Source organism: Pleuronectes platessa, chromosome 4 (genome assembly GCF_947347685.1).
Source record: "Pleuronectes platessa chromosome 4, fPlePla1.1, whole genome shotgun sequence".
Lineage (NCBI taxonomy): Eukaryota > Metazoa > Chordata > Actinopteri > Pleuronectiformes > Pleuronectidae > Pleuronectes > Pleuronectes platessa.
In genome coordinates this window covers 16930659-16953519 of record NC_070629.1, presented here as the reverse complement: position 1 = coordinate 16953519, position 22861 = coordinate 16930659, and the positions used below count along the sequence as shown (strand labels likewise).

General features: G+C 41.5%; 1 protein-coding gene across 6 annotated transcripts in view; it reads left to right on the top strand.

The window, feature by feature from the left end:
- The window catches only part of mctp1a (multiple C2 domains, transmembrane 1a), a 134116-nt gene that overhangs the window by 13203 nt on the left and 98052 nt on the right, over nucleotides 1-22861 (top strand). Inside the window, exon 1 of one of the 6 annotated variants that reach the window (XM_053420882.1) lies at nucleotides 12532-12962. The exons of 4 other annotated variants lie outside the window; for them this stretch is intronic. In XM_053420882.1, the coding sequence (XP_053276857.1) occupies nucleotides 12921-12962 (42 nt within the window). In that variant the 5' untranslated portion in view covers nucleotides 12532-12920. Of the gene's footprint in view, nucleotides 1-12531; nucleotides 12967-22861 lie in introns of those variants that run through there. One more of the 6 variants, XM_053420885.1, reaches the window with a different exon arrangement.

Here is a 22861-nt window from a genome sequence, read left to right as displayed (position 1 = left end):
ATGGATGTGATGCTGGACCTTCCTTTAATATCAAATCATAATTACTTTCTGCACCGCCTTCTAAACACTGCAATTTTTCTCTGTGATTATAAAGCACTTTTATAGCAGCTTTAAAAAGTTTATGGACACCATTCATGCATAAATCATAATCTCTTCATGGGAGAGGTTAAGTGCTTGTAATGCTTGTATAATTGGTATTTTCCCCTGAAAATGTAGCTTCTCTTAATAATTTACTTCCAAGGTTGCAGTGAAACAGCCTTTAGGATCAGGCTAAATTACATAAGTTACACCATCTGTTCATGTGCAGGTGTGCATGTGGTTTATCACCCCGTTATATTTAGTTTGTTCTTTATTTAGTTTTTTTTTTTTTTTGCTGTATTTTTACTTTTGTATGTTTAAGAGGTAAAGTAGGCCACTTCTAATATGATCTGCCCCTAATGTCTGTACTTCATCAGCAACTTGCTAGATGTATAAACAGGCAGGTTAACAACCCTTTTCCCCCCATTTATATTCAAATCAAACGTCTTTTTAATTTGTGACTTTATTGGAGGAGAGATGGTCAGCCTCCCAAATAGGCTACTGCAGATTTATCCCAAAATGTATTTTAGATGCATGGGCCTTCATGTGTTGTACATACATGCATGTTGCGTTGCGCATTTGTGTGTCCAGCTGTTTGTTGCACTGGATGATTTGTGCATGTTTGCTATAATAAGACACCGGAGTCTGCTCTCAGTGTGTTGCTCAGTCCAGTCCCGTATCTTGGTCTGGGACCTGAGTGCTATGGCAGCCACACTTTTTCTCTTCACTACTGTATGAAGAGGTGTTTTGTCCTCGCTAGAAAATCAATCATCCGAAGAAGGCACTCATTTCTTTTCGACTGATCGAAGTCACATCAGGTTAAATGATTTCAGTTATTTCCACCATAGGGCTCTGAATACAATAATATAAATATATTTTCTTCTTAGATTGATTTACCCTGAACACATGAAAACACAAGCAGATTTTTACGTGTCGGATCAATAAAGAGACCGGTGACTCATTCAAGGAAAAGGCTGGAGAAACAGGAACACAACACCTCCACCTGTAGGGTACCAAGGGTCACTGAAGGCTTTGAGTTTGAAAATGTTATGAAATTTATGCTTTAGCCTCAACAGTTACCTGAGCTCAAACCAATACAAAATTAGATTAATATGGCAAATTTTGTATTGGTGAGCTAGATGGCTCTCTCCACGATCATTAAATGAATTTATATATATATGATTATATTAAGTTTAACTAATTATAGCCAATTAAATGCAAGCAGAGCTGTGATGTAACGCATAAATAGAAGTAAAAGTTTTAATCATAGAAATGGGGAAATACAATTTTCCATTTGTTATGCCTTGTATGAAAAATGTAACTGAAATGTGTCACAGATATTTTCCTGTTCTGATGTTTTAAAGCTTGGGAGGCTTTTAGATGGATGCACACCAATATCTTTTCTCCCTGATAGATGAAAGTTAATGTAGGCGTCTGGAAACCTTTGATCTGTTTCTCCGCCATGCAGTTTTAGCAGCAGAACTCTTCTCCCTGATGAGCTGCTGAAAAAATCTCGCAGTTTAAAAATGTATTTTTGAAGAACATGAGAGCTCTGCGCACCTTGTGTTTTTGAGGAGGGGAGGGGATGAGGATAAGGAGAGGAGGCAATCAGGCGGAAAGACCCGCACTGTAGGTTTCCAGAAAGTTCCACCTCCAGTGAGCAACTCATAAATCACCCTGGTCCACACTGCAGCACCTGTATGGTGCAGAGGGGGAGAGACAGCCTATTGTCTATTTTATCCGAGCTGGAGGTTTTACTGGTCATACTTCCCGTCTCATGAAGATGGAACTTGTGTGAAACAGATTGACTGAGCTTTCCTCCTCCTCTGATTGGCTGGCGACATCTGATGAATTCCCCTGCTTGTGTTTTAGTGGGCTCCTCTTCCTCATCACGTAGCTGCTGCTTGTGCCAGAGGATATTTCAGAACATATCGATGTCACCAGGTCCAGCGATTTTTGCTTCATCTTCTACATCCTCCTCCGCACTCTTTTGGTATTCCTCCAGTTTCCCTTGCCAGCGTGATGTCACCATCGGCTCTCTCCGCTGTGTCTCAGCTCGGTCATCATCTCCTCTTTCGCAGCATCTTCCATGAGGAGGAGTTGTGAAGGCAGGTCTGCACTTTGCTTCTGCAGCCTGTTGATCCAGCTCATGCAGGGCCTCCTAATGATATAGAGACGTTCCATTCTGCCAGTTGCTGCCATTAGGGTGTTTTCCTGCCTAGAGTTCTGTGTGGAGGAATAAGCCGTGTGAGTTATTTCCTCCTTTTCCTGTATACCTAAGCCACTGCGTCTCAGCTTCCTCTCTCAAAGGTGTTAATTACCGTTTGCTAACCAGACACCTACACATGAAACGTGTATTGCGATATACGGTTGTATAATAAGTATTGTCAGAAGTATTTGTTGCCCATCGACCGCCCAGCTCATGGTACTGACACACTTTTCGAATTAAATATATCATCCACATGATGCTACACCCGTGCTTTCACACACTCTAGATAGGTTTGTATCCTCGTATGTGCTTATTGAAAAACACAGCTCTTTACATGATGTGACCTTTCAGTGATGTCTAGGATTAATCAAGGTTCCCATAGTCACAATTAGCTTGGTTTCACTGAAGGCAGTGAATTAATAACATGAAACGAGGCATTATTCATCTTATTTACTCCTCATACAGCCTTCATTAGGACTATTTTTATCCAGTAACTTTTTGATAGCAGTGCCCCCTCTGAAGAGTGTTTGCTCAGCTGCAATCTTTTCAGTTCCTCAGAGCGGCTGGCAGACGGAGATGGCTGAACAGAGGTTGGAGTCACTGTGGATTTACCTGACTGAACCCTTGAGTAGTGCTTACACATTGCTCATGTGTCCCAGTCCTCTTATGCTAAAATAGTCTCTTTTAATAAGAGCCAGTTTTATAATATGTCTTTGCAGGTGAAGAAGTTTAATTCCCAAGCTAACTGAACCACTTTTTTTTTAGATGTTGCCTAGCAACACAAGTTTCAGGACTTGTGAGGCTGCACTCAAAGTGGGTTTTACCCCTTTATCACGTAATGGATCAAATCAGCATGAATAGCAGCAGTTAACACATTTAATGATATATTAAGCACATGTACTTTTAGTGCAAGTAAAGCTTGTACAGGTTGGATTTGTATAGACCGCCAGAGTTAGGGCTTACATAGATAACTACCTATATTAATTAAAAGGGTTTAAAAAGTTTAATAAAAAATTGTCTCTTCCTCCTTCTCCTTCTTGTGGTTCCATGTGGTTACTGTCGCCCGTTTGTTATATTTGTTTTTGTATGGATTTGAATTTCAACAGCTCTGGAGATGTGCTGCCATGTAACATCTTAGTCATCTTCATTCAAAGTTAATTATTAGACAAACTATTACATGCAAAAAATAAGTATTTATCAAATAATTTATCTTAAACAATTGTGCAATATAATGTGAGACTATTTTACATTACGTTCTATCATATCTTAAAGAATGAAATGACAACTTTACACAGATTTTTTTTTTTTACTACTTAGTGATGACAATGTGTAGCCTGCACACACACATTATTATACAGTTGTCATAATATCAACATCAGTGGAAAACCTTTATTTATCTATCTATTTATAAGATCAATAGGAACAGAAATATCTGTAATAGTTTGCGTTCTGTCCCAATTCTCATCAGAGGCCCGTCTGCTGCTCTGTGCTCCAACAGGTGGCTGCTATTTCTGTCAGTCCTGATTACGACCACAGGTCATATTCTACTTAAAGACTTTCCTCTTCACGTGATTACTTTTCATTTAAATTTCCTTTTTCATTACATCTCTTTTGACCTGCCTTTATCATCTGCCTCATTTATCATTAACTGAATATTTCTCTTGATTCTCAAAGACTAATATCAGGGACATTGAGGGGTATTGTTGACTGTTGACTATATAAGGAGAAGGATCATATTCCTGTTGCTCTTGACAGGCTGTCTGTGTCAGACATTCATTCACAAATGTGTTAATTCATTGGCCTTTCAATGTGCTGCTCCCTCTCTGGTGACCTCTGAAGCTGTGAGAATGGATTCCCATTGGTGTATACATCTGCTGTTGACACACCAGCTGACATACTGGATACTGAATGGGACACACAGACACACACATCACCCATTAATGCTTCTGAGCCTGTTGAATGTGAGAGACATTGGACTGTTTCAACTATGAGCTCCACAGAGTCAGGGGTGAGTTTTATATCCCTTTGTTGTAACTGTAATATATGATGAAGCTCGTTAACAGCATTGTGTCAATGTATTACATTTTTGTTTGTTTCTTCAAAGTAGCCACTTTTTGCGTTGATCACAGCTTTGTTGCTCTTGGCCTTTCTTTCAATCAGCTCTAAACAGTGAATAGGCCTATTCAACTACAGTTCTAATCCATATTATGGCAAGAACCACTCAACTAAGGAAAGAGAAACGACAGTCCATCATGACTTTAATACAGGAAGGTCATTAAATCTGGAAAATTTCAAGAACTTTGAATGTATCCTCAAGTTCAGTCGCGAACCATCAAATGCTTTGATGAAACTGGCTCTCATGAGGACCGCCCACGGACACGAAGACCAACAGTTACCTCTGCTGCTGAGGATACGTTCATAAGAGTTACAAGCCTCAGAAACCACAAACTAACAGCACCTCACATTAGAGGCAACATAAATGCTTCACAGAGTTCAGGTAGCAGGCACATCTCAACATCAGTTGTCCAGGGGTGACTGCGTGAATCAGGCCTTCATGGTCGAATTGCTGCAAAGAAGCCACTACGGAGGAAGAACAATAAGAAGGAGAGACTTGAATGCATCAGATAAGTTTTGACGGTACACTTTGAATGCACAGATAAGACACTGAATAAGTCATTTGTGATAAACTTCCCTCATGGAATAACCTCATTTAAATGTGTCCATCATCGTGCTAACTCACGTTTTGATCTGAGCAGTGTTAATTTCCAGGAGGCTTCACGGCCAGAGAGACACATTGATAAGCACAAGACAGCTGCTTATGTGCTGTCAAAGTTAGAATTAGCATTGTTTTAATGAGGACATGACCTACTGTAAGTTGCCTGTTGCTTTGGCTCAGGTTACAATGACCTGCAATGCAGAGTTAACACAAACAACAATAACAGTTACCAGGAATTAGTCTGCACCAACACCACTGAATTCCTGAACTCTTGATATCAAATTCAACACATTACATTACATTTAGCCGACGCTTTTATCCAAAGCGACATTACAATTAGTGCAGTAAACCATGAGGGTACAAACCCAGAACAGCATGTTAGTAAATTGGCTCAAAAAACATTGCTACATGTAAGTGCAATATAGTATATAAGTGCAACTAATTATTTATTTATCTTAAACAGAGTTGACGATGGTTATTAGACCGTCATCTTTTTAACCAAGGTGTAGTCGGAAGAGATGTGTTTTATAGAATGCGGTGGAAGATTTGTAGACTTTCTGCTGTCCTGATGTCGATGGGAAGGTTGTTCCATCATGTGGGAGCCGGGACTAGATCCAAGAGGTGTCACAGAGATGCCAATTTCAACCCCAGAATACTCTCTTCTGGAAGTAGAGGCCTACAATTCATTTTTCTTTCAGTAACGAAAAAAGTAGCTGAAGAACGATGGACTCAGGCACATCCTTTCGGGATGTCAGAAGGACTTTTTTCAATGTATAATTTTATTCTTCTGTATGATTTTTTTGAATGTGTCAGATTACTTTTAGTTTGTCTTTGAGATGCTGTCTGTAACAGAAACTGTCCAAGGTAACCCAAATTTAAAAGGAGAATGGGAACTAAGGGAGCCGAGGGTTTGGAACCTCATCGACTCGGTCAGAATTTGGAGGCTGGCAGCAGTACATGTAGTAAGTGATGAAGCAAAGTCAAGTCGAGGAGGACGAGGGAGAGGGAGACAGACGGAGACATTGGCAGAGACAAAAGTAAACAGATCAGTGAGATGAATCCATGTATGGATCCAGGGGAAGCAGGGATTCTCCCAGGAGGGGGTGTCTGGCTCCGACAGTGTGTTACCCTCCTGTGTTGGCAGCCATCAGGGCTCCTCAGCCTTTAACCAGGCTCTGCTCTTTATAACTGTCTGCATTTCTGTTACCTTCACCTGCCCTGACCTCAAACTCTCTTTCATTTCATTTCCTTACACTGTTCAGTCATATATCTCCTTTCTCCTTATATTCCTTCTTTGTTTTCTGAAATAATTAGCAAATTTTTTCTCATGTAGAATATTAGTCACTTTTTGACTCCCTCTGTCAGACATCGTTTTGCTCTGCAGCAGACTTGATGGTGCTTTGGTCTTGTTAATACCAGTGGTGATGCCAAGGCCTTCATTTCGTTTCTTTTTTCTTTTTTTTTTTCATCACAGCTGTTACAAGCATTTTTTACAAATGTAAACATTTAGGATTGAATATAAGAGCACATCTCAGATCTTACAAATATAATTGATCTATAAACTGCAAACTCCAATTATCTACGATTGTTTCGGCATAGCAGCAGGTCTAGTGAAATAATCCAGAGGAGATCTATAATGACCAGTGAGCACCACCCTGCATGTGGCTTCCATAAATTGAATTCAAGTGCAGGTCTAATGGAAGGAGCCCAGGAGGCATCCTGATTAGATCCCCAAACCACCTCATCTGCAATCCCTTTTAACGTGAAGGAGACCAACCCTTTAGCTCTTTTCTCGAAGCTCCTCGTATCTCTTATGGCCAATTAAGGTTAAACCGGGCCCAGGGGCCTCCTCCTTTGGAACCTGTATTATTATCAAACAGTGAAGGCAATTTCCCAGTGTTTTATGTTACCTTTCATAAAAGGGATTCTCAGTGAGTTCCACATTTGGCGAGAGAAGGAAAGCATTGTTAACAGATTGGTCCTCAGTTTTGGGTCACTGTTGGATAATCAGCTTATAGTTAAATCTGTACACTGGTGATCATATCATGTTCCAGATACACAATTATTCCAGTTATCGACTTTCAACAGGACTGTCCAATGCTGAAGCTCCTCTTTTTAGTCTCTGTCTGAAATGCTTGGTTTTAGTTCCTGTCTCTTTAAGACCCCATCCCAATAAAGCATAGTCTACTCTGATTGGCCAGGTGCCCCTGTCTGTTTTGATGATCAACCTGTTCCAGCGTTTGTAGGAGATCTTGGCTTCCACCCTTGTTTTACCTGGCCCATAGGCCGTGTGCGTTATGTCACAATGATGTGGAGGTATCTTACTGCTGAGAGGGTATTTCAGGGGGTTCAGTGGAGGAGAGGAGCTCCCTTTACTGCTGACCTGAGGCTCTTTAACTTTATAACAACTTTTGCGAAAAAAATGTAGCAGGAAAGAGGATAGGACAAAAGTGTAAAGAATAATATCTCTCCTTTACAGTAAACAGTACAGAGTCAGAAAGCAAAAGAGCTTTCCAGACTTTTCTGACTAATTCATCGTTTGGGTCATCTAAGATGCTGTATATATTTTTCACCATTTTATAGCTTCTCTTTTATAATTCAAAAACAGATGTCTCTCTCCCAATTCTCCCAGTAAGCCGCTCTCTGTTTTTCCTCTGGATTGGTAGCTTGTGGTGAGGAGCACTCTCCACGTGTGGAGGCATAAAGGATGATGATGGAACTGACGGAGGGAGAGGAGGAGGAGAGACTGTCTTTTACATTATTTACAGCTTACACATGCACCCAAGAGAAGAATGCATGATACCGTTATTTTAAAGAACATTTGCAACATGAAGCTTGCACAAACCTATCTCTTCTTTAAAGTAAAAAGGAGTCCGAAAGCAATAGAGGAGAAAAAAAATTGATGAGGAGTGAGGACATTAATTTGGACAATCGGACAAAAACGGCAGAAATTGCGGATCTCAAAAATCATTTGTGTGTCACCTGGTCCCCTGATTTGTGGAGAGCTCATCTGTTTCCTGCTGGGATGGAACCTTTTCTGTCTCTGTATAACTGAATGTATAGGCCACTCCTGGTTGCTGCTTGACATTTGTTTAATTAAGTATTTATTTGTACTCTAAGCGAATTTCACCTGTATGGGGTATGAAACTAAATAAATCAGCCTTTGCGTCTGTGCACTCATCCCTCTGCTTATCTCTCCATCGCTTCCACTTCTCTTCCTGTTCATCTGTCTGCCTGATCCGGGGCCAGCCTGTTACTTCCAATACTGATAAAACCTGTGCCTCTTGCCTTGTCTTCACTGATAACTCTGCCAGAGAAGAAGAGTAATGGGGGAGGACAGGAGATGTTTGCAGAGGCTTTGAAGAGCTTGTGTCAGCTCCACTGTCATGTCATTCCAATGTTTACGACTGAAACTTAAGTGTGTATGTATGGACCGATTAGCCACAACATTTAAACAATTAAGTAGTTTTAATGTTGTGTCTGTTTGGTTTACGTGTTTCACGGATGTATTGATGTTTGTGCATGTGTGCGTGTGTGAGTGCATATGTGCGTGCATGTGTACTCTGTGATAAACAGACAGATGGTGTACACTCCAGGGTTTCACTGGTGCACACATGCCAACACAGGAGATTCAGGCAACCATGGAGGCATTGCGAGGGTGTGTTTGTTTGTATTGTGGAAAAGCCTTACCCGTTTCAGAAGGGAATAGAGATCATATATAGTTATATATATTTGTGTGTCTGTGTGTGTGTATATTTCCTCGAGCAGTGCTGAAAGGTTATGCTGTATAGCCTCAATCACTACATGTTCTAAATATACCTGACTGTGCACAGCTAGGACACACACTTGCACACATACTCTACTGTACGTGCATTTATTTTTCTCTGAGCCTCAAAGGTCATGTGTCATTTCTAAACCTGTCAGAATTGCTTTAACGTCAGGGAAATGTGCTTTTACTACTGAGGCGTTGAAACCATTTTGTGGTTACAGCTTGAGAGAAGTGAGCAAAATTGTGTTTAATCTGTTATTCTGTCGCTCTGTTGGCTGTGAGGATGAGTGTGTGAGGTGATGGATTGAGCTGAGGTCCTAAGACCTGCTGACAGAAGCCGTTTCCAGACATGACAGGACAGTATGATCCGGAGAATTGGCTGCAGAGTTTACCCGCAGACTGCCTTTCACACATGCACAACACAGAGGGAGATTCTCTGCATTGACAGGTTCACAACAGCAATAAATCCTCCACATTATTCAGGCGACAGGTGGAGCAGCCGGGTGCAGCAGACAGCTCTTATCACCACAAGCTCTCGTCGGTGTCTTCCACGTGTGTCACCGCTTTTTTAACCCCCTCACTTACTTTATTCTTCATTAAAATGTCTACAGACTTTTAGACCTAATTTCTATATTTATTCTAGACAACTGGACGTGTCATTGTCGCTTTCCCCTTGGCTTTGCCCATCTCTGATGCAACTTCCAAAGAACACAATGTCTGACAAAGGAAGAACACACTTCTTTCAGACACTTTTTGTATTAGTCACTCATGTTGGAGCACAATTATTCATTGCCGTTGGCTACTTAACGTGAATAAATCTTTATAACATAATTTCATCCGAGAACCCGATTTTTGCCTCGGGTAGATTTTCCGCGTCAATGGTGGTGAGGATAACAACTCCCATGATCCCACGCTGCAAAGTCTTTTGTTGTTTCAATTGATAGACCCCTAGTGGCCGAAGAGACATATTGTGTGTTTAGCCATTACAACTAAATGCTTAATCCCAACCCTTAACATACACTTCAGTCTATCTTGATCCCAAAAAAACAGGTCTACAACTCAAACTGGATCTAGGAGCACAAGTGCACACACACATACACACACTGCTCTCTCTTTTCACTGTGTCGAGCTTATTTGTGTGACTCTGCAAAGCTGTCGCTGCCAGGAAGCAGAGTGGCACCTCCCTGCTGTCGTGCCCCCCGTCTGGCCTGGCAACCGCCCTGTTTGGCCTCACAAATGCAAAGTGCTCAGAAAGATGTTACAGGAAAGAGCGAGAAATGTTGTGCGAGCTTCCTAGGATGGATTTAGCTTCTTTTTCTTTCTGCTTTCTATCTGTGCTGCTGTCAGAATGTTTTTTCTAAATTGACATCTGATTTTGCTTCTCTCTTTTTCTCCTATCCTGTCACATTTCGGGTCGTCTAAGATGCAATACATTTCCCTACTGTTTTATAGCATCTTATATAATTCCAAAATAGAACTCACTTTATTTTTTAAGTGAACCCTCTCCCAGTTTCTCCCAGTATGAGGCTCTCTGTTTTTCCTCTGGACTTGTAGCTGACAGTGGGGAGCACTCTTCACATGTGTGATATGAAAAGCTATAGAACTCAGAAAAGCATGATGATGGAACTGACGGAGGGAGAGGAGAGACCGTCTTTTACATTATTTACAGCTGACACATGTGCTCAAGAGGAGAATGCATGATACGGTTATCTTAAAGAACATTTGCAACATGAAGCTCGCACAAACATCTGTGTCTATTTATCGTCTTTCAATCTTGTTTATCGATTTGTCTGCAGTATCGCTGAATAGAGCAGAGCTGAATAGCATCATTCAGAAAAATTTGCTTTGGGCCATTTTGTTTGTTTTTTCCACACGGCATTACATTAACTGTGAGAAAAAGAAAAAAAAAGAAAAGAAGAAAAACTGAACCGCCTCAGCTTGATGTCCTAAAGGGGAAGTTACTACTCAGCTGGAAAGTTGTGGCTCCATAGCTCTAGGGTTAATTTGTTTCAGAGGGAAGGTTTTAACATTCTTTTATTCAAGATCCCAATTTGCCACTTGACCAGGCTTTCAGTGTAGATTGTCAAGAATGACAAGAATGATGAAGGCTGCGGAGGTGTATCTTGTTAAATCAGGGAGATTTTGTGGTGACAGGATTTAGTGCAGCATCAACACGTTTGGAGGACTCTTGATTTAACTGTCATCGAACTCGGTACTTATGGTGCCTCAATTGAACTCACGATGTGCTTGGTGTTAAACACAGCTGCAATCACCAGGGCCTCACTGGCGTCGAGTGCAGTGCACCGATCTGCTCTGTTTCATAGAGTTGTACTCAAATATATCAGGACTCTTCAGTATGAAGATTTGCATCATCAGGTCCTTCAATAACATCAACAACCTTTAAAACAAATGAATTCATTCAGTCGACAGAAACGCAAGAGTGCTTTTACTTTGAAATGGGTAGATGAGGTGTTGTAAATATTTGTTTGGGACATGTTTGACAGCGTGGCATTGAAATTCTGGTGAAAGATAATTTTCAGGTCTATTTTGTTGTGAACTACATGCGGCACGTTGAGGAAATAGGCAAGACTCCGACTCTCTAGAAGCCCAGCATAGCTCACATGCCTGTGGCACGTTTCTCATGCATGGCCGCTCTAACCTGATAACATGGGTTCATAAATGAAAAGCAAGATGTTCCGCGAAACACATGGAAAGCTCACGCCGGCAGTGTGGCCCAGGCGTGAGCATGGCATCACTAACATCAACGAAGAAGCTGCAGAAGCTAACAATTTAGCAACCTAGCAGGCATTCAATGTAATGCAGGAAATTCAATGCATAACTGCGTGTGTGCATGTGTGTGCGTGCGCGCTTTACCTCCGCTGATACAGCTCCATCCTGGGGAAACACTGGACACTGTTGGATTGATCAACATTTACACCAGATTTAATTCTAAAGAAACTTAAAATAATGACACAGTTCATGTCATATTGTTCGGTGATAATGAGAAGCTGAGAAGGAAACACCGTTCACATAAGCTCACTAAACTTCCCCCAGAGCTAGACGAAAATGGCTTAATCTGGAAATGAGTGTTTTGCTGGCATTATATCTCATTGAAATGCAGTATTAAGACTAATCAATCAATTCAGCTACTTTGAATGGAATTTGTTCCTGGTTTCACTCGTAAATGAACTGCTCCAAATAGATATCTCAGCTAAAGTGTCTAATATGGGTGATTTACAGTAAATAGTCATTAGATGCAATCACTGCAAGACAAGCAGGTAGAGTATAAATGCGAGGGGAAATTAAATTTAAACTTGAGCAAGACACGGAATCCCAAGTACCCCTGCTGGCCACCAATGGCATCGTTGGTGTGTGTTGTGGATAAATGAGAGCGAGGGCGTAAAGCACTTTGCTATAATTTGCAATTCACCTTTAGTCCATTTACTGATCGAGGACCTCACGTTCCCCGTATTAGTGCTGCTGCTGCTCTCATCAAGTCCTTTGTACATCAATTCTTTCTTTGTCTCTGTAATTCATTCTCGCACACTCAGCGTTCTGTCACTGTCTCTTAGTTACATTGTTCAGTTAAGTGTGTGTGTGTGTGTGTGTGTGTGTGTGTGTGTGTGTGTGTGTGTGTGTGTGTGTGTGTGTCTGTGTGTGTGTGTGTATGTGTGTGTGTGTGTATGTGTTATCTTTATAAAATGCCCAGCCTAGTAGAGAGGCGAAGATAAAACTCTCTCTCTCACTGGATAATGTATGCAGATGTCTGCAGCTTGAAGTGAGTTTGTGATTGAGCCTCCATTAATGTTTTTTATATTGTTCCATCCCAGTGGATTAGTTTGTCTACTGTGAACATTGACACACAGTTGTTGGTGCGTGAGTGACAGAGAGAGAGGGGGAGAGATAGAGAGGGAGAGAGAGAGAGAAAGAGTGTGAGTGAGGGAGAGTTGTGAGTCTGAGTGGCTGCACTTTGGGTTTGCAAGACTCACAGCTGGTTGCCCTTTGCTGTGTGTGTGTGTGTTTGTGCATGTGTGTGTGAGAGCAAGCTAGGTAGGGAGCCGGTCTGTGTGTGTCTCTTATTGGAGGGGGAGCCGCCAGCAGCAGCAGCAGCGGCAGCAGCAGTACAGTGGAGCGTGTGCAGTGTCTGGATGTTAGCGTTGCCTCTCTCAGCTTTGGGACGGAGCCTGACTGTAGGTAAACACACGCACGCACATACACACACACACACACACACACACACACACAAACACACACGAACACACGGTAATATTGCGTCTGCCAGCTCTTGTTCCATGTTGGCTATTTGTAGTTGTATTCTGTTTCTTGATTCTCCTGCTGGTGTGTTGAGTATCAAGCCGAACAGTGGCTGTGCAGCATTGTTCTTTGAGTCCAGAGGATTAGAGACAGCTGAGTGACATGAGGTGATGCAGGGATTCAAATTGTTCTGAGTGAGATGTTTCCATCACTTCGTCACGTTCACACATTTGCATGCACAATAGATTTTCCTGAAGCATTTCCATAAAGCGGAGTGTGCCTGCTGTGGTTAGTGGCAATTTGCAGCCGGCGTTTCCATCAGAAGACACTGGCCATTGTTACACCGTGTGTTTGTGTGCGTGTGTGTGTGTGTGTGTGTGTGTGTGTGTCTGTGTTTATATTTGTGGCGCTGGGCAGCAGGGTGGAGGTGCAGTGGGTGTGTCGTGTCGAGTTTCTGATAGTGTGGAACCTGATCTGGCTGCTGGCATGGCATGTCATGAAATGTTTAGTTAGACTAGGTACTAGGAAGACAGAGAAGAGAAGATGATACAAACAAGGATATGCAACACAAGTGTGTGAGTAAAGGAGGAAGAACTTGAGACAAATCGATGCAGTTGAAGACGGATAGCTTCCCACTCATGCTTCCATGAAAAAAAAAAGATTGATTGATCCAAAATTAGGAGATCATTCCCTTGAGTAAAGAGAGAAGACTCCTCTGCCCCCCCTCACCTGCAGCCCGTGTTCCCGATCCACATCTCTTTGCCCGTCCCTCTCCAGACGAGCCTTATTCTTTTAATTCCTGTTCCAAGGGCTGAGTAGTGAACGTGCTCAGAATGAGAGCGACACAGCCGCAATTGAGGAGAGAGGCAAGGTACAAAGGGATGAACACAGGAAGATAGAAGACTAGAGCACAGCAGGTGGAAGTGGAGGGGGTAGCCTGAAGAGGGCGAAGAGAAATGATGAGAAGATGTGTGGGACTTGCAATCTACTATCTGCAGATTTTTAAAATTCTGTCTACGTTGCAGACTTTCCTCAAGCATCCGCTCTCTGTTGAAGTACAGTTTTCATCCATTTCCAGGATCAGCTTGTGGAGCAAAGTCATTAGAGAAACCCTAGTCCTCACATCCATCCTCGAAATGTCTCTGTCATCTAAAATCAGATAAATATTTCCACTCCCTTGAAAGAAATGACTTAAAAAAAAAAAAAAACTGCCACTTGTGAGTGAATTCCTGAGTAGTATTTCTTGTTACTGCTCACACATGCAGTACAGTTCATGAATAATGCACACACAGGCTCTCCTGGGAGAGACTAGTGTTTGAGAGGTCGTTTTAGATGGAGTCTTCGGTGTCTGAGGCATGACTCAATCATTCATTTAGTCATATAAATTGCATCTGCTGCACTCTAAAGAATTGTGCACACTTTCTGTTCAATGCATTTATGTAATTTATTTTTTTAACGATAAGCGCAAAACTTGTTAGAAGGATGCGTCATGGATAGGGAGGATCCCATACAAGGAAATCATTTATGTCTCTTCATTAAAAAAATTATAAAGTGAACTGATATCCTCGACTGTGTGAAATTTGGTGCGTGCTTATTTAAGGTGACTGTTCAGCCTTTGCCACAGGTGTGCACTCCTCTGTGTGCCATTTGGCTTTCTTCTGAACGTTTTGGCTGCTCAATCATAAAATTGATCAGCTCCTCGGCCCCTAAAAGTGAGTTTGAGAATTTAAAAAAAACTTTCAAACCTTGACTTATCACCTGTCAACCTGCACTCGCAGCTTTCAAATACAGCCAACATGCGCAGCTTTTGCAAAGGTCCCAGGTGGGGAGATCTGGCGAGGAGGAGGCTCTTGCTCATTGCAGAGGAGATAGATTGACTTACAGGAATTTGGTTTGTTGGTTGCTTAGCATGAAGCTAGTTGAGTGTTTCATCAGCTTGTACACCATGGTAACTGAACATATTTAAGAAAGCAGTATAGAAAACCACTCCCTAGGTGGATTTGCTCATTTCTTAGTATTGAATGAAATGTCATCGTCTGTATTATCTTGGAGGATGAAGCTGAAGCCGCCTGCTTCTTTAAGGAAACACAGCGATGGAGGATGTTTATGGAGGTGGATGTTTTCAACAGCTTTTCAGCATCAATACAACAATAAACAAACCCCTGCATTTCTCAAATGAAGTGTTCCCATCGCAGTGAACATCACCAGGCTTGTGTATCTATGTATGAATCAATAACACTTATTGAATCTCCACATGACCATCTTTCTGCTCTTCCTCTCACATTTTCTATCTCTGTCTCTTTTCATCAGCGGGCACATTCATCACCTGCTCATTGCACTGATAACATCCACTCCTACAATTCCTGTCAGCACTCCATATTAGCATTTTTTTGTTCCCGGAGGTAATGATGTAGAGGCACTGCTGTCATTCTGCCAGTTGGTTTGCTGGTTGCCAGTGTGGAGGTGGTACGACAGCGTTGGATCCGCACCATCCTCATGGAGCGTAGCACTATCCTCCCGGGGTGTCGTGTTTGCTGGCACGGAGACAAACTGCTCTTTGTAGGAAAAACAAGGAAGACTTATTTCTTTGGATGTTCAATTTGCAGCCATATTTCAGACATTCATCAGAGGATTCTTTAGCAAACAATCGACTTAAATTGATGAGAGCATAAAGTCACATTTCATGAAGATCTTCAGCACATAAATGGATATGTCAGAATGATGGCAGCCCATCTGGTCCACGTTCTTAACCGTTACCACAGCACATTTTCTTTTGGATCATATGAAGTGTAGCTTTGTACACTTTTCTTTATCCTAAATACTGCAGCTCAAACTGTTTCTGGTGCACATTATTGAATAATACTCGCTGCACCATATCATGTAACGCTCATACAGTCTTTCAAAGCTGCTGTTTGCAATGCACAGAGTATATCTGAAAAGATGCAGCTCCCGCCAGATCTTTACTCAAGCATCACGACTCAGGCCGTGAGGGGAGATTGTGGTGCTGCAGGGGAGTCAATACTGAGTAGAGACCAGGCCTTGTCACCCGTGGTCAATAAAATGCCATGGTTAAATGGCCATAATTTAATACAGGGCATTTCATACTTCACATAGCAGCCCCCCATTCTTTCCAGGTTCAGAGAGGGAACTTCACTTTGGGAGGAAAAAGGACAAACATCCCTCGAGTCAGGAATGAGAGAAATGATGGACAGAATCTCCCCCCTGTCTCATTAGTATGTACGGGAGAAGGTGCAGCATATGACAAGACAAAAAAATGCGTATGCCACTACTGGCTCTGCGAGCTTTTGTTCAGTATATTAAATTGTTACATGTTTCATAAAGGGACTGCAGTACACCAGAGTGCATTTAAAATTAGATGATGATAGTTTTTTTATTTTCACCCTCTTGAGTGCCATACATCTATTTGCTACACTGCCAGAGCTATACCGCTTATTCTTGGAGGGTCGCAGAGGGGCTTGAGTCAAACCCAGTCGACATTGGGCGAGAGGCGGGGTACAGTGTGGACTGGCTATCACAGGGCTGACACATGGAGACAAACAAACATTCACTCGTTGTGTGAGAGGAAGCTGGAACACTGGGAGAAAACCAACGCTGTAAAACGTGCACACTCCACACAGAAGACCCAGGTGGCTGGGAGGCTCAAACCTTTCCTCATGCAGTGGTAAGCACTGCAGTAGGCTTTGCAGCAAAATAATATGGTGACACACAGTGACGGGTGTATGTCTGGCCTGAAAGCTCAGGTTCATTTTCATAAAACCGAACTGCTTTGGAGGACAAATTATTGACTTACTCCAGTCAAATAAATTCAGATTCGTTTTTGTGGTTGTCATTCTGTGATTCATGTCTTCCTGGTTAGTGGCTTGTTGTTGGAAGTACTACTACAATTTGAGTCAAACTACTGAGAATCGGACTAATTCTTTTTCGTATTTCTATTTATTAAGATTTATAGTATGAATACTGTGAATAATTCTTTAGCCATATCACATACCTAATGACATTAGTTACTTACACTTTAAGTAAGCACATATTGTCATATCATCCGTTCCAGAGAGTAAGTCGGTTAATCAAGACACTCTTTTATGTTTTATTAATGATGGATACAATTAACGAGATGACATTCAACATTTCAAGCTTATTTCATTGCAGGAAATTCTGTTGAATTATTTATTTATCTCAAAAGTGCTGCAGTATGTTGTTGTGGTTGGTAGTGGGATGGTTTTGCTTCAAAAGATCACATACGCATCTTTTTTTGGGGGCTGCCTGTCCTCTGCTGTGAAGTTGCTGAGGCAGCAAACGGAAACCTCCATCAACAATGTTCCACGACCTACGTGCTCTGCTCTGAACGATGTGTCAGCGTGACCTCCGGCCGGCACCGGGCTCGTCCCTGGTTGGTTTGACAGCAGGGCGACCGCCTTGTCCGTCTGCGATGCTGGCAACATTCGGTGCTGACATACCAGTGGTGCCAAACACACAGGGAAGAAGATGCTCAAACTAAGCAGTCTGCCAAGTGTGTTTGATGTGTGATAGAAGATTCCTGGTTTACGATCTCATCGAGGCAGTTTCTCTGTTTTTCCTGCAAAAAAAAAGACTTCCTGTCTTTCTACTTATCTTCTTTTTCCATCTTCCACAACTCTTTCCCATTTCTTTCACACTCTCATAACCTCAGGGTCTTGTCCCAACTTTCTGATTATCAATCTACACCTTCGCCTCCAAGCTGCCATTCTGTCTCTCTTCTCTCCCTCTTGAATGCTAACTGCATTTACCGGATCCCCCCCGCTCTTTCTTTCACCTCCTCCAGCTCGGTCTTTCCATCTCATTTTAAGATATTTGCTTTTCATTATTTATGGAGAGTTGCTGCATTTTGTTGTTGTCGGAGGTGGCCTGCTAGAGAGCTGTTCCTCTGAGTTCAAAGCAAATTCAAGTCTCATATGCCCTTGTCTTCGTGCCTGTGGATGTTGTTTGTCGCACCACCTATTATGAGCTTCCTGTCGGCCCAATGTGCTGCAAAGAGAAGTTCAGTGCAGAGGCATCCGGATGGAGTATTAACACCTTCAGAGCTCACACGGTTCATGTTGATGTGTTGAATGTCACTTTGCTTTTTTGTGGATTTTTAGGTAGAGCAAAGTATTTCTACATAATCATGATGAAATATCTACTATCTACAACTTGTTAAAATGTACTGTTTAACTCAGTCACTCAGTTCAAGCAGAGACAAACTGTGAACAGGGATGGCTGTCTGATATCTGGGACCACAACAAACAGATCTCTTATCAAAGCCAACACACTCACCACAGAGACAACAGCTTCACTTCCTTTAAATAGTGCAGGTGCAGTCCCTGTTCTAAACCTGCTTGTTTGGAATGGTACTTGTAACAGCAATTGAACCGCAGCAAGTAAAAACAGTCCTGCAGATCCTGCAGCCGCTCTTAAAGAACCTATTTGAGAAACATACTGGCAGACAGATTTAGGTTTCTGGAATTATTGGATAGATTCAATCGTATAAATAATATTCAGATTGTTCAATGTGTCAAACTCTGTTTTTGTCATACTCTGAGCATCATTTCTGCAAAGGGAGAAGGTCCTTTTCCATGAAACCAGCCATGTCTCACTGCTACATTTCCAAACTGGACAAATTGAACACTGCCTCTAAAGAGTCCCTTAATGTTTTTGCATCACCTGCAGAGAAGAGTTGATTCTCCTTCACACAAGAAATCCAAGGCAAAATAATCAATAAATGATGAGGAGAGTAAATAAATCTTGCTTTGCTTATCTCACTGCACTTAAATACTTGGCTAGAGCAAGTCCCAATATAATTCTTAATCCCATGCTTTTACTGCCTTAGCCTTTTCCCCAGCATCCTTTTTTCACACAAACATAATAGACTGAATGTTTTGAACTGAACTAAACAGATTTACAAGAGCAACACTAATCCATATTCTGCACAACTGGTTCACAAAGCTCTCCAGCCTGACGCGACAGAAAAATTGGCATTGAGAAACATAAAACAATCTCTGAACCAAAGCAATACGTCATTAAGATCCATGACAGCAATAAATCTATGTATTTCATAGCGATAACTAACCATGGATGCAGGAGCTAGTGGTTAAACCACACACACACACACACACACACACACACACACACACACACACACAAACACACACACACACACACTAACAGACTTCCAATTAATCTGGCTCATAATGGGATTTACAATAACGGGGCTATCCTCCCTTCTGCTCTCCTCCCAGTATATGAACCAGGGTTTAATCACCTAACCGCCCAGTTTACCATAACCCAAAGTGGGCCACACAGTTCAGCCCTGACATCTGGTACAACTGGGAAGGAGGGTCTTGACACAGCTGGTAGGAAGCATGGAAAGTGAGTTACTGTTCTGGGTCGGATTAGAATCACACATGAGGGCAGCCGGGGTAAAATTAAGAGTGATGATGAGGAGCATTTAATAATTTCCGGTTCAAATCTATCATCTGAATGATCCAAAATCAATTCATATTTCATATGAAAATTCATATCTAAAGTGTCTAATACACTAGAGCCATGCTAGCTTAGGCAAACATTTCCATGGAGCAATGTGTGGACATGGATCACTTATCTCACATAATTACTCTTCTCATACTGCATTTATTTACTGTGTAGCTCAAGCACTGCAATTTGGTAACATGATTAGGGTTTGTTTAACAGAGCCACTGGTGAGGAGCTGTGTACACTTCACTCACTGCCAAGCACCATTAAGATCAAATTCCAGTACAGTGGGAGGAAAGGAGGTGTATTCCTAGCATTTCCTAGAGTGTTCAGGTGTTCCATGAAGGGAACTGGAGATGTGTTCAGTTACCAACTCCCTCAGTAGTAACATTTGAAAAACTGACACTAAAATCTCTTTGACGAGACTGACAAGGAGCACACGCACTGTGTTTGTGCACAAATACTCATGCATGTACAAGCAAACGGCCCTAGAGTCTGCAGATGGAGGCCACATCGGAGCTCTTGTTATTGTCTTAGTTACTAGAACTGCAGATGATCACAGACTGAGACAGACATCACTGTCAGAGGGGTTATTGTGTGTCACAGAAAGGACAGCCAGAGAGAGAGAGACAGCGAGAGAGAGGAAACTCCTCTCCCTGATGATGTTCATGATCTCTAATGGAAATGGATCAATTAGTGTCAATCCATAACAAAATGACAAGAATAATGAATAATGCATTTTCAATCACTGCTCTGTAGCTTAAAGCAGCACTATGTAAATTTTACTGAGCAACAGCGCCCCCTGCAGCCACATGTGTTGATATATTCACTATTAAAGTTGTTCATATATGTTAAAAGCAAAGCTTGTCAGCCTTTAAAAATCTGAACAGTGGATATTGCTCATGATCTCCAGCAGCCGGAAGAGCTGCCGAAAACTCTGGGTGGAAACCTTCATATTTTAATAGTTTCCTTGCTGACGATTGGAGAATTAATGACTTCTTGAACTTGCTCGGTCCGATTCTGGCAATAAAAGCTGTAAGATTAATACACTTTGCTTTTTTTTGTGATGACATCTGAAAGATTTTTGAGGATTAATGTTTGCTGTGGTTGTTAAAAGACAATTCCTTAGGAGCTATTATTTAATTAGGAGCCCTGTGGTGTTCAATCATCTCTTATGGAGTACGGTTCTTTCATATCACTGATGCATTAAGAGCTATCGATTGCTGCCATGGATGAATTCATGTTGATGACTGTAAGACAAAATCCTCTGGAAGTCAATCATCTGATAATTGATGAACTGTGGGTCAATGGGGAGATGAGTATGATTTTGCTGAGTCAGGGTTCTTACTGCATTGACAATTCAAAGCTTCCTTTCTGAAAAACCAGACCATGTTGACTATAACTCATTTCCAGTAGGTGTTCAATGTCGGCTGTTATTACAACAGAGGAATCGCTCACAGGTGATGTTCGGTGTGAAGACGATGTCAGATAATAAACTAGTAATTGAGCAGTTTTCCATCTCAATTCTATAAGAACACACAGTTTTATCCCCAAATGACGAATTTGGCCTTTTCTACTCCAACATAACTTGTAGCAACAACAGTAATTCCTGTTTTCAGTTAACATTAGTGTAAACACTAGGACTTGGTATTGTTTGGATCGTGGTTGGTAAACAAGTTTAGTGTATTTGTTATATTCTTCACATTTAATCTGCTTAGTTTGGGATTTACATTGGAATTCAGGGAGCGGACTACAGACCTTGGTATGTCCTGTATATACTGTACTTGACACTGATTAGATTGTAGACGGGCTTGCATGTCAGCTTGTTGTCAATCCGGCTGCTGTGTTTGCTTCCTCTATTCAATAAAGTGTGTGGTTAAAATATTAATCTTTCCGTTTGAATGGAGAAATTTAATGAACCGGTTCTTTTCATCAATATTGTTGCCAGTGTAATATCATTATGCTAATATTACCAGTGAAGGTCCTCGTCACTCAAACATTATGTTGTCTGAGGCAAAGACTACAGGCAATCCTCTGAGCCGCGTCTGTCTCTTTTTCATATTCATTAGTTGAATTTGTTCAATGTCTAAACTTCCTGCGATTGGTCAGAAAGTCAAATTATCCCCAATTGTTTTTTTCTAAAAACAATTGAGCAATCCCTCACAGGGCCATCTCTTTTGGACGGATACATTTTGGCTCGTTGGTCTGACCCTGGTCAGAGGCATCTTACACGCCTCTTATTTTGGTTCAGACTAAACTGTACAGTCTGAAGATCCAGACCGGTGGCCATGAAAGCCCGTACTAGTAGATAGATGTTTTTAATATGTGAACCTATTTTCCATTTAACCAAAGGAGCACAATTTATTCAAATGCTAATAGCAATCAGACCGTATTTTAGATTAAGTAAAGGTCAATATCAATCTGAGCAAACTCTCGCTCTCAGCTTTTGTTAATTGACGGTTTTCAGTGCTTGCTGCTTTAGGCAGATTTATTTTTGTTTATTTCTAAGCCACAGTGAAGAAGCCTCTGTTTGCATAATGTAAATATTGGAACCTTTTATAGTGGTGACATTGCAGGAGGAGTTTGGGCTAATGAAGAAGGTATGGACCGAGCACACACTGCTTTTATTTAATTTATAGCCATAAAGCTGTAACCTAAAAACCTGAAAGTTATTTTTGTTAAATTCCTGTTAGTTGCATGGGGAGGGGGTTTGATGACACTTCGGACATAGTTGGAAAAAAATTGAAACATTGAACAAGTGAACTTGTCTTTTTCCCCCCTGAGTTAGTGTGTCTTGTCCTTTTTAATAACTTTTTCTCCATTTACGAGTCCATCTTCCCCTCACTGGATTTTTCTCTTTTATGATCCATTGATAGTCTGTGAAATGTCACCATCTGGGGAAGGAGACAACTTCTGTTTTGACTTTAGCATCCGATTCAAGTAGAGCAGTCACATTCACATGGAAATGTGAGTTTAGTAGTAATCAATTGTGTCTGCAGATCAAGAATATAAATAAAGACTTTTCCAGCACTACTGATTCTGTCGAGATATTCCGGTAGAAATTGTCACTTCTCGATTACGACTTTGCATCCTGGGCGATACCAATCCAATACTGTGCATTAACATATTTTAACAGTTGTTTGCTACTAACTCAACAATTGTGTCACCCCTCGAAACTGAAATCGCAAACAGAGTAATGCAGTTCTACCTGAGTGACCTTGCAAAGCGTGAATTGCATCTGGTCTCACTCACTTAAGTTAGCTTTGAGTAAGATTACACTAATGAGATTCACTTCTTCTTTTTAGAAACCGTGCTTGACAGTTGCAGCACA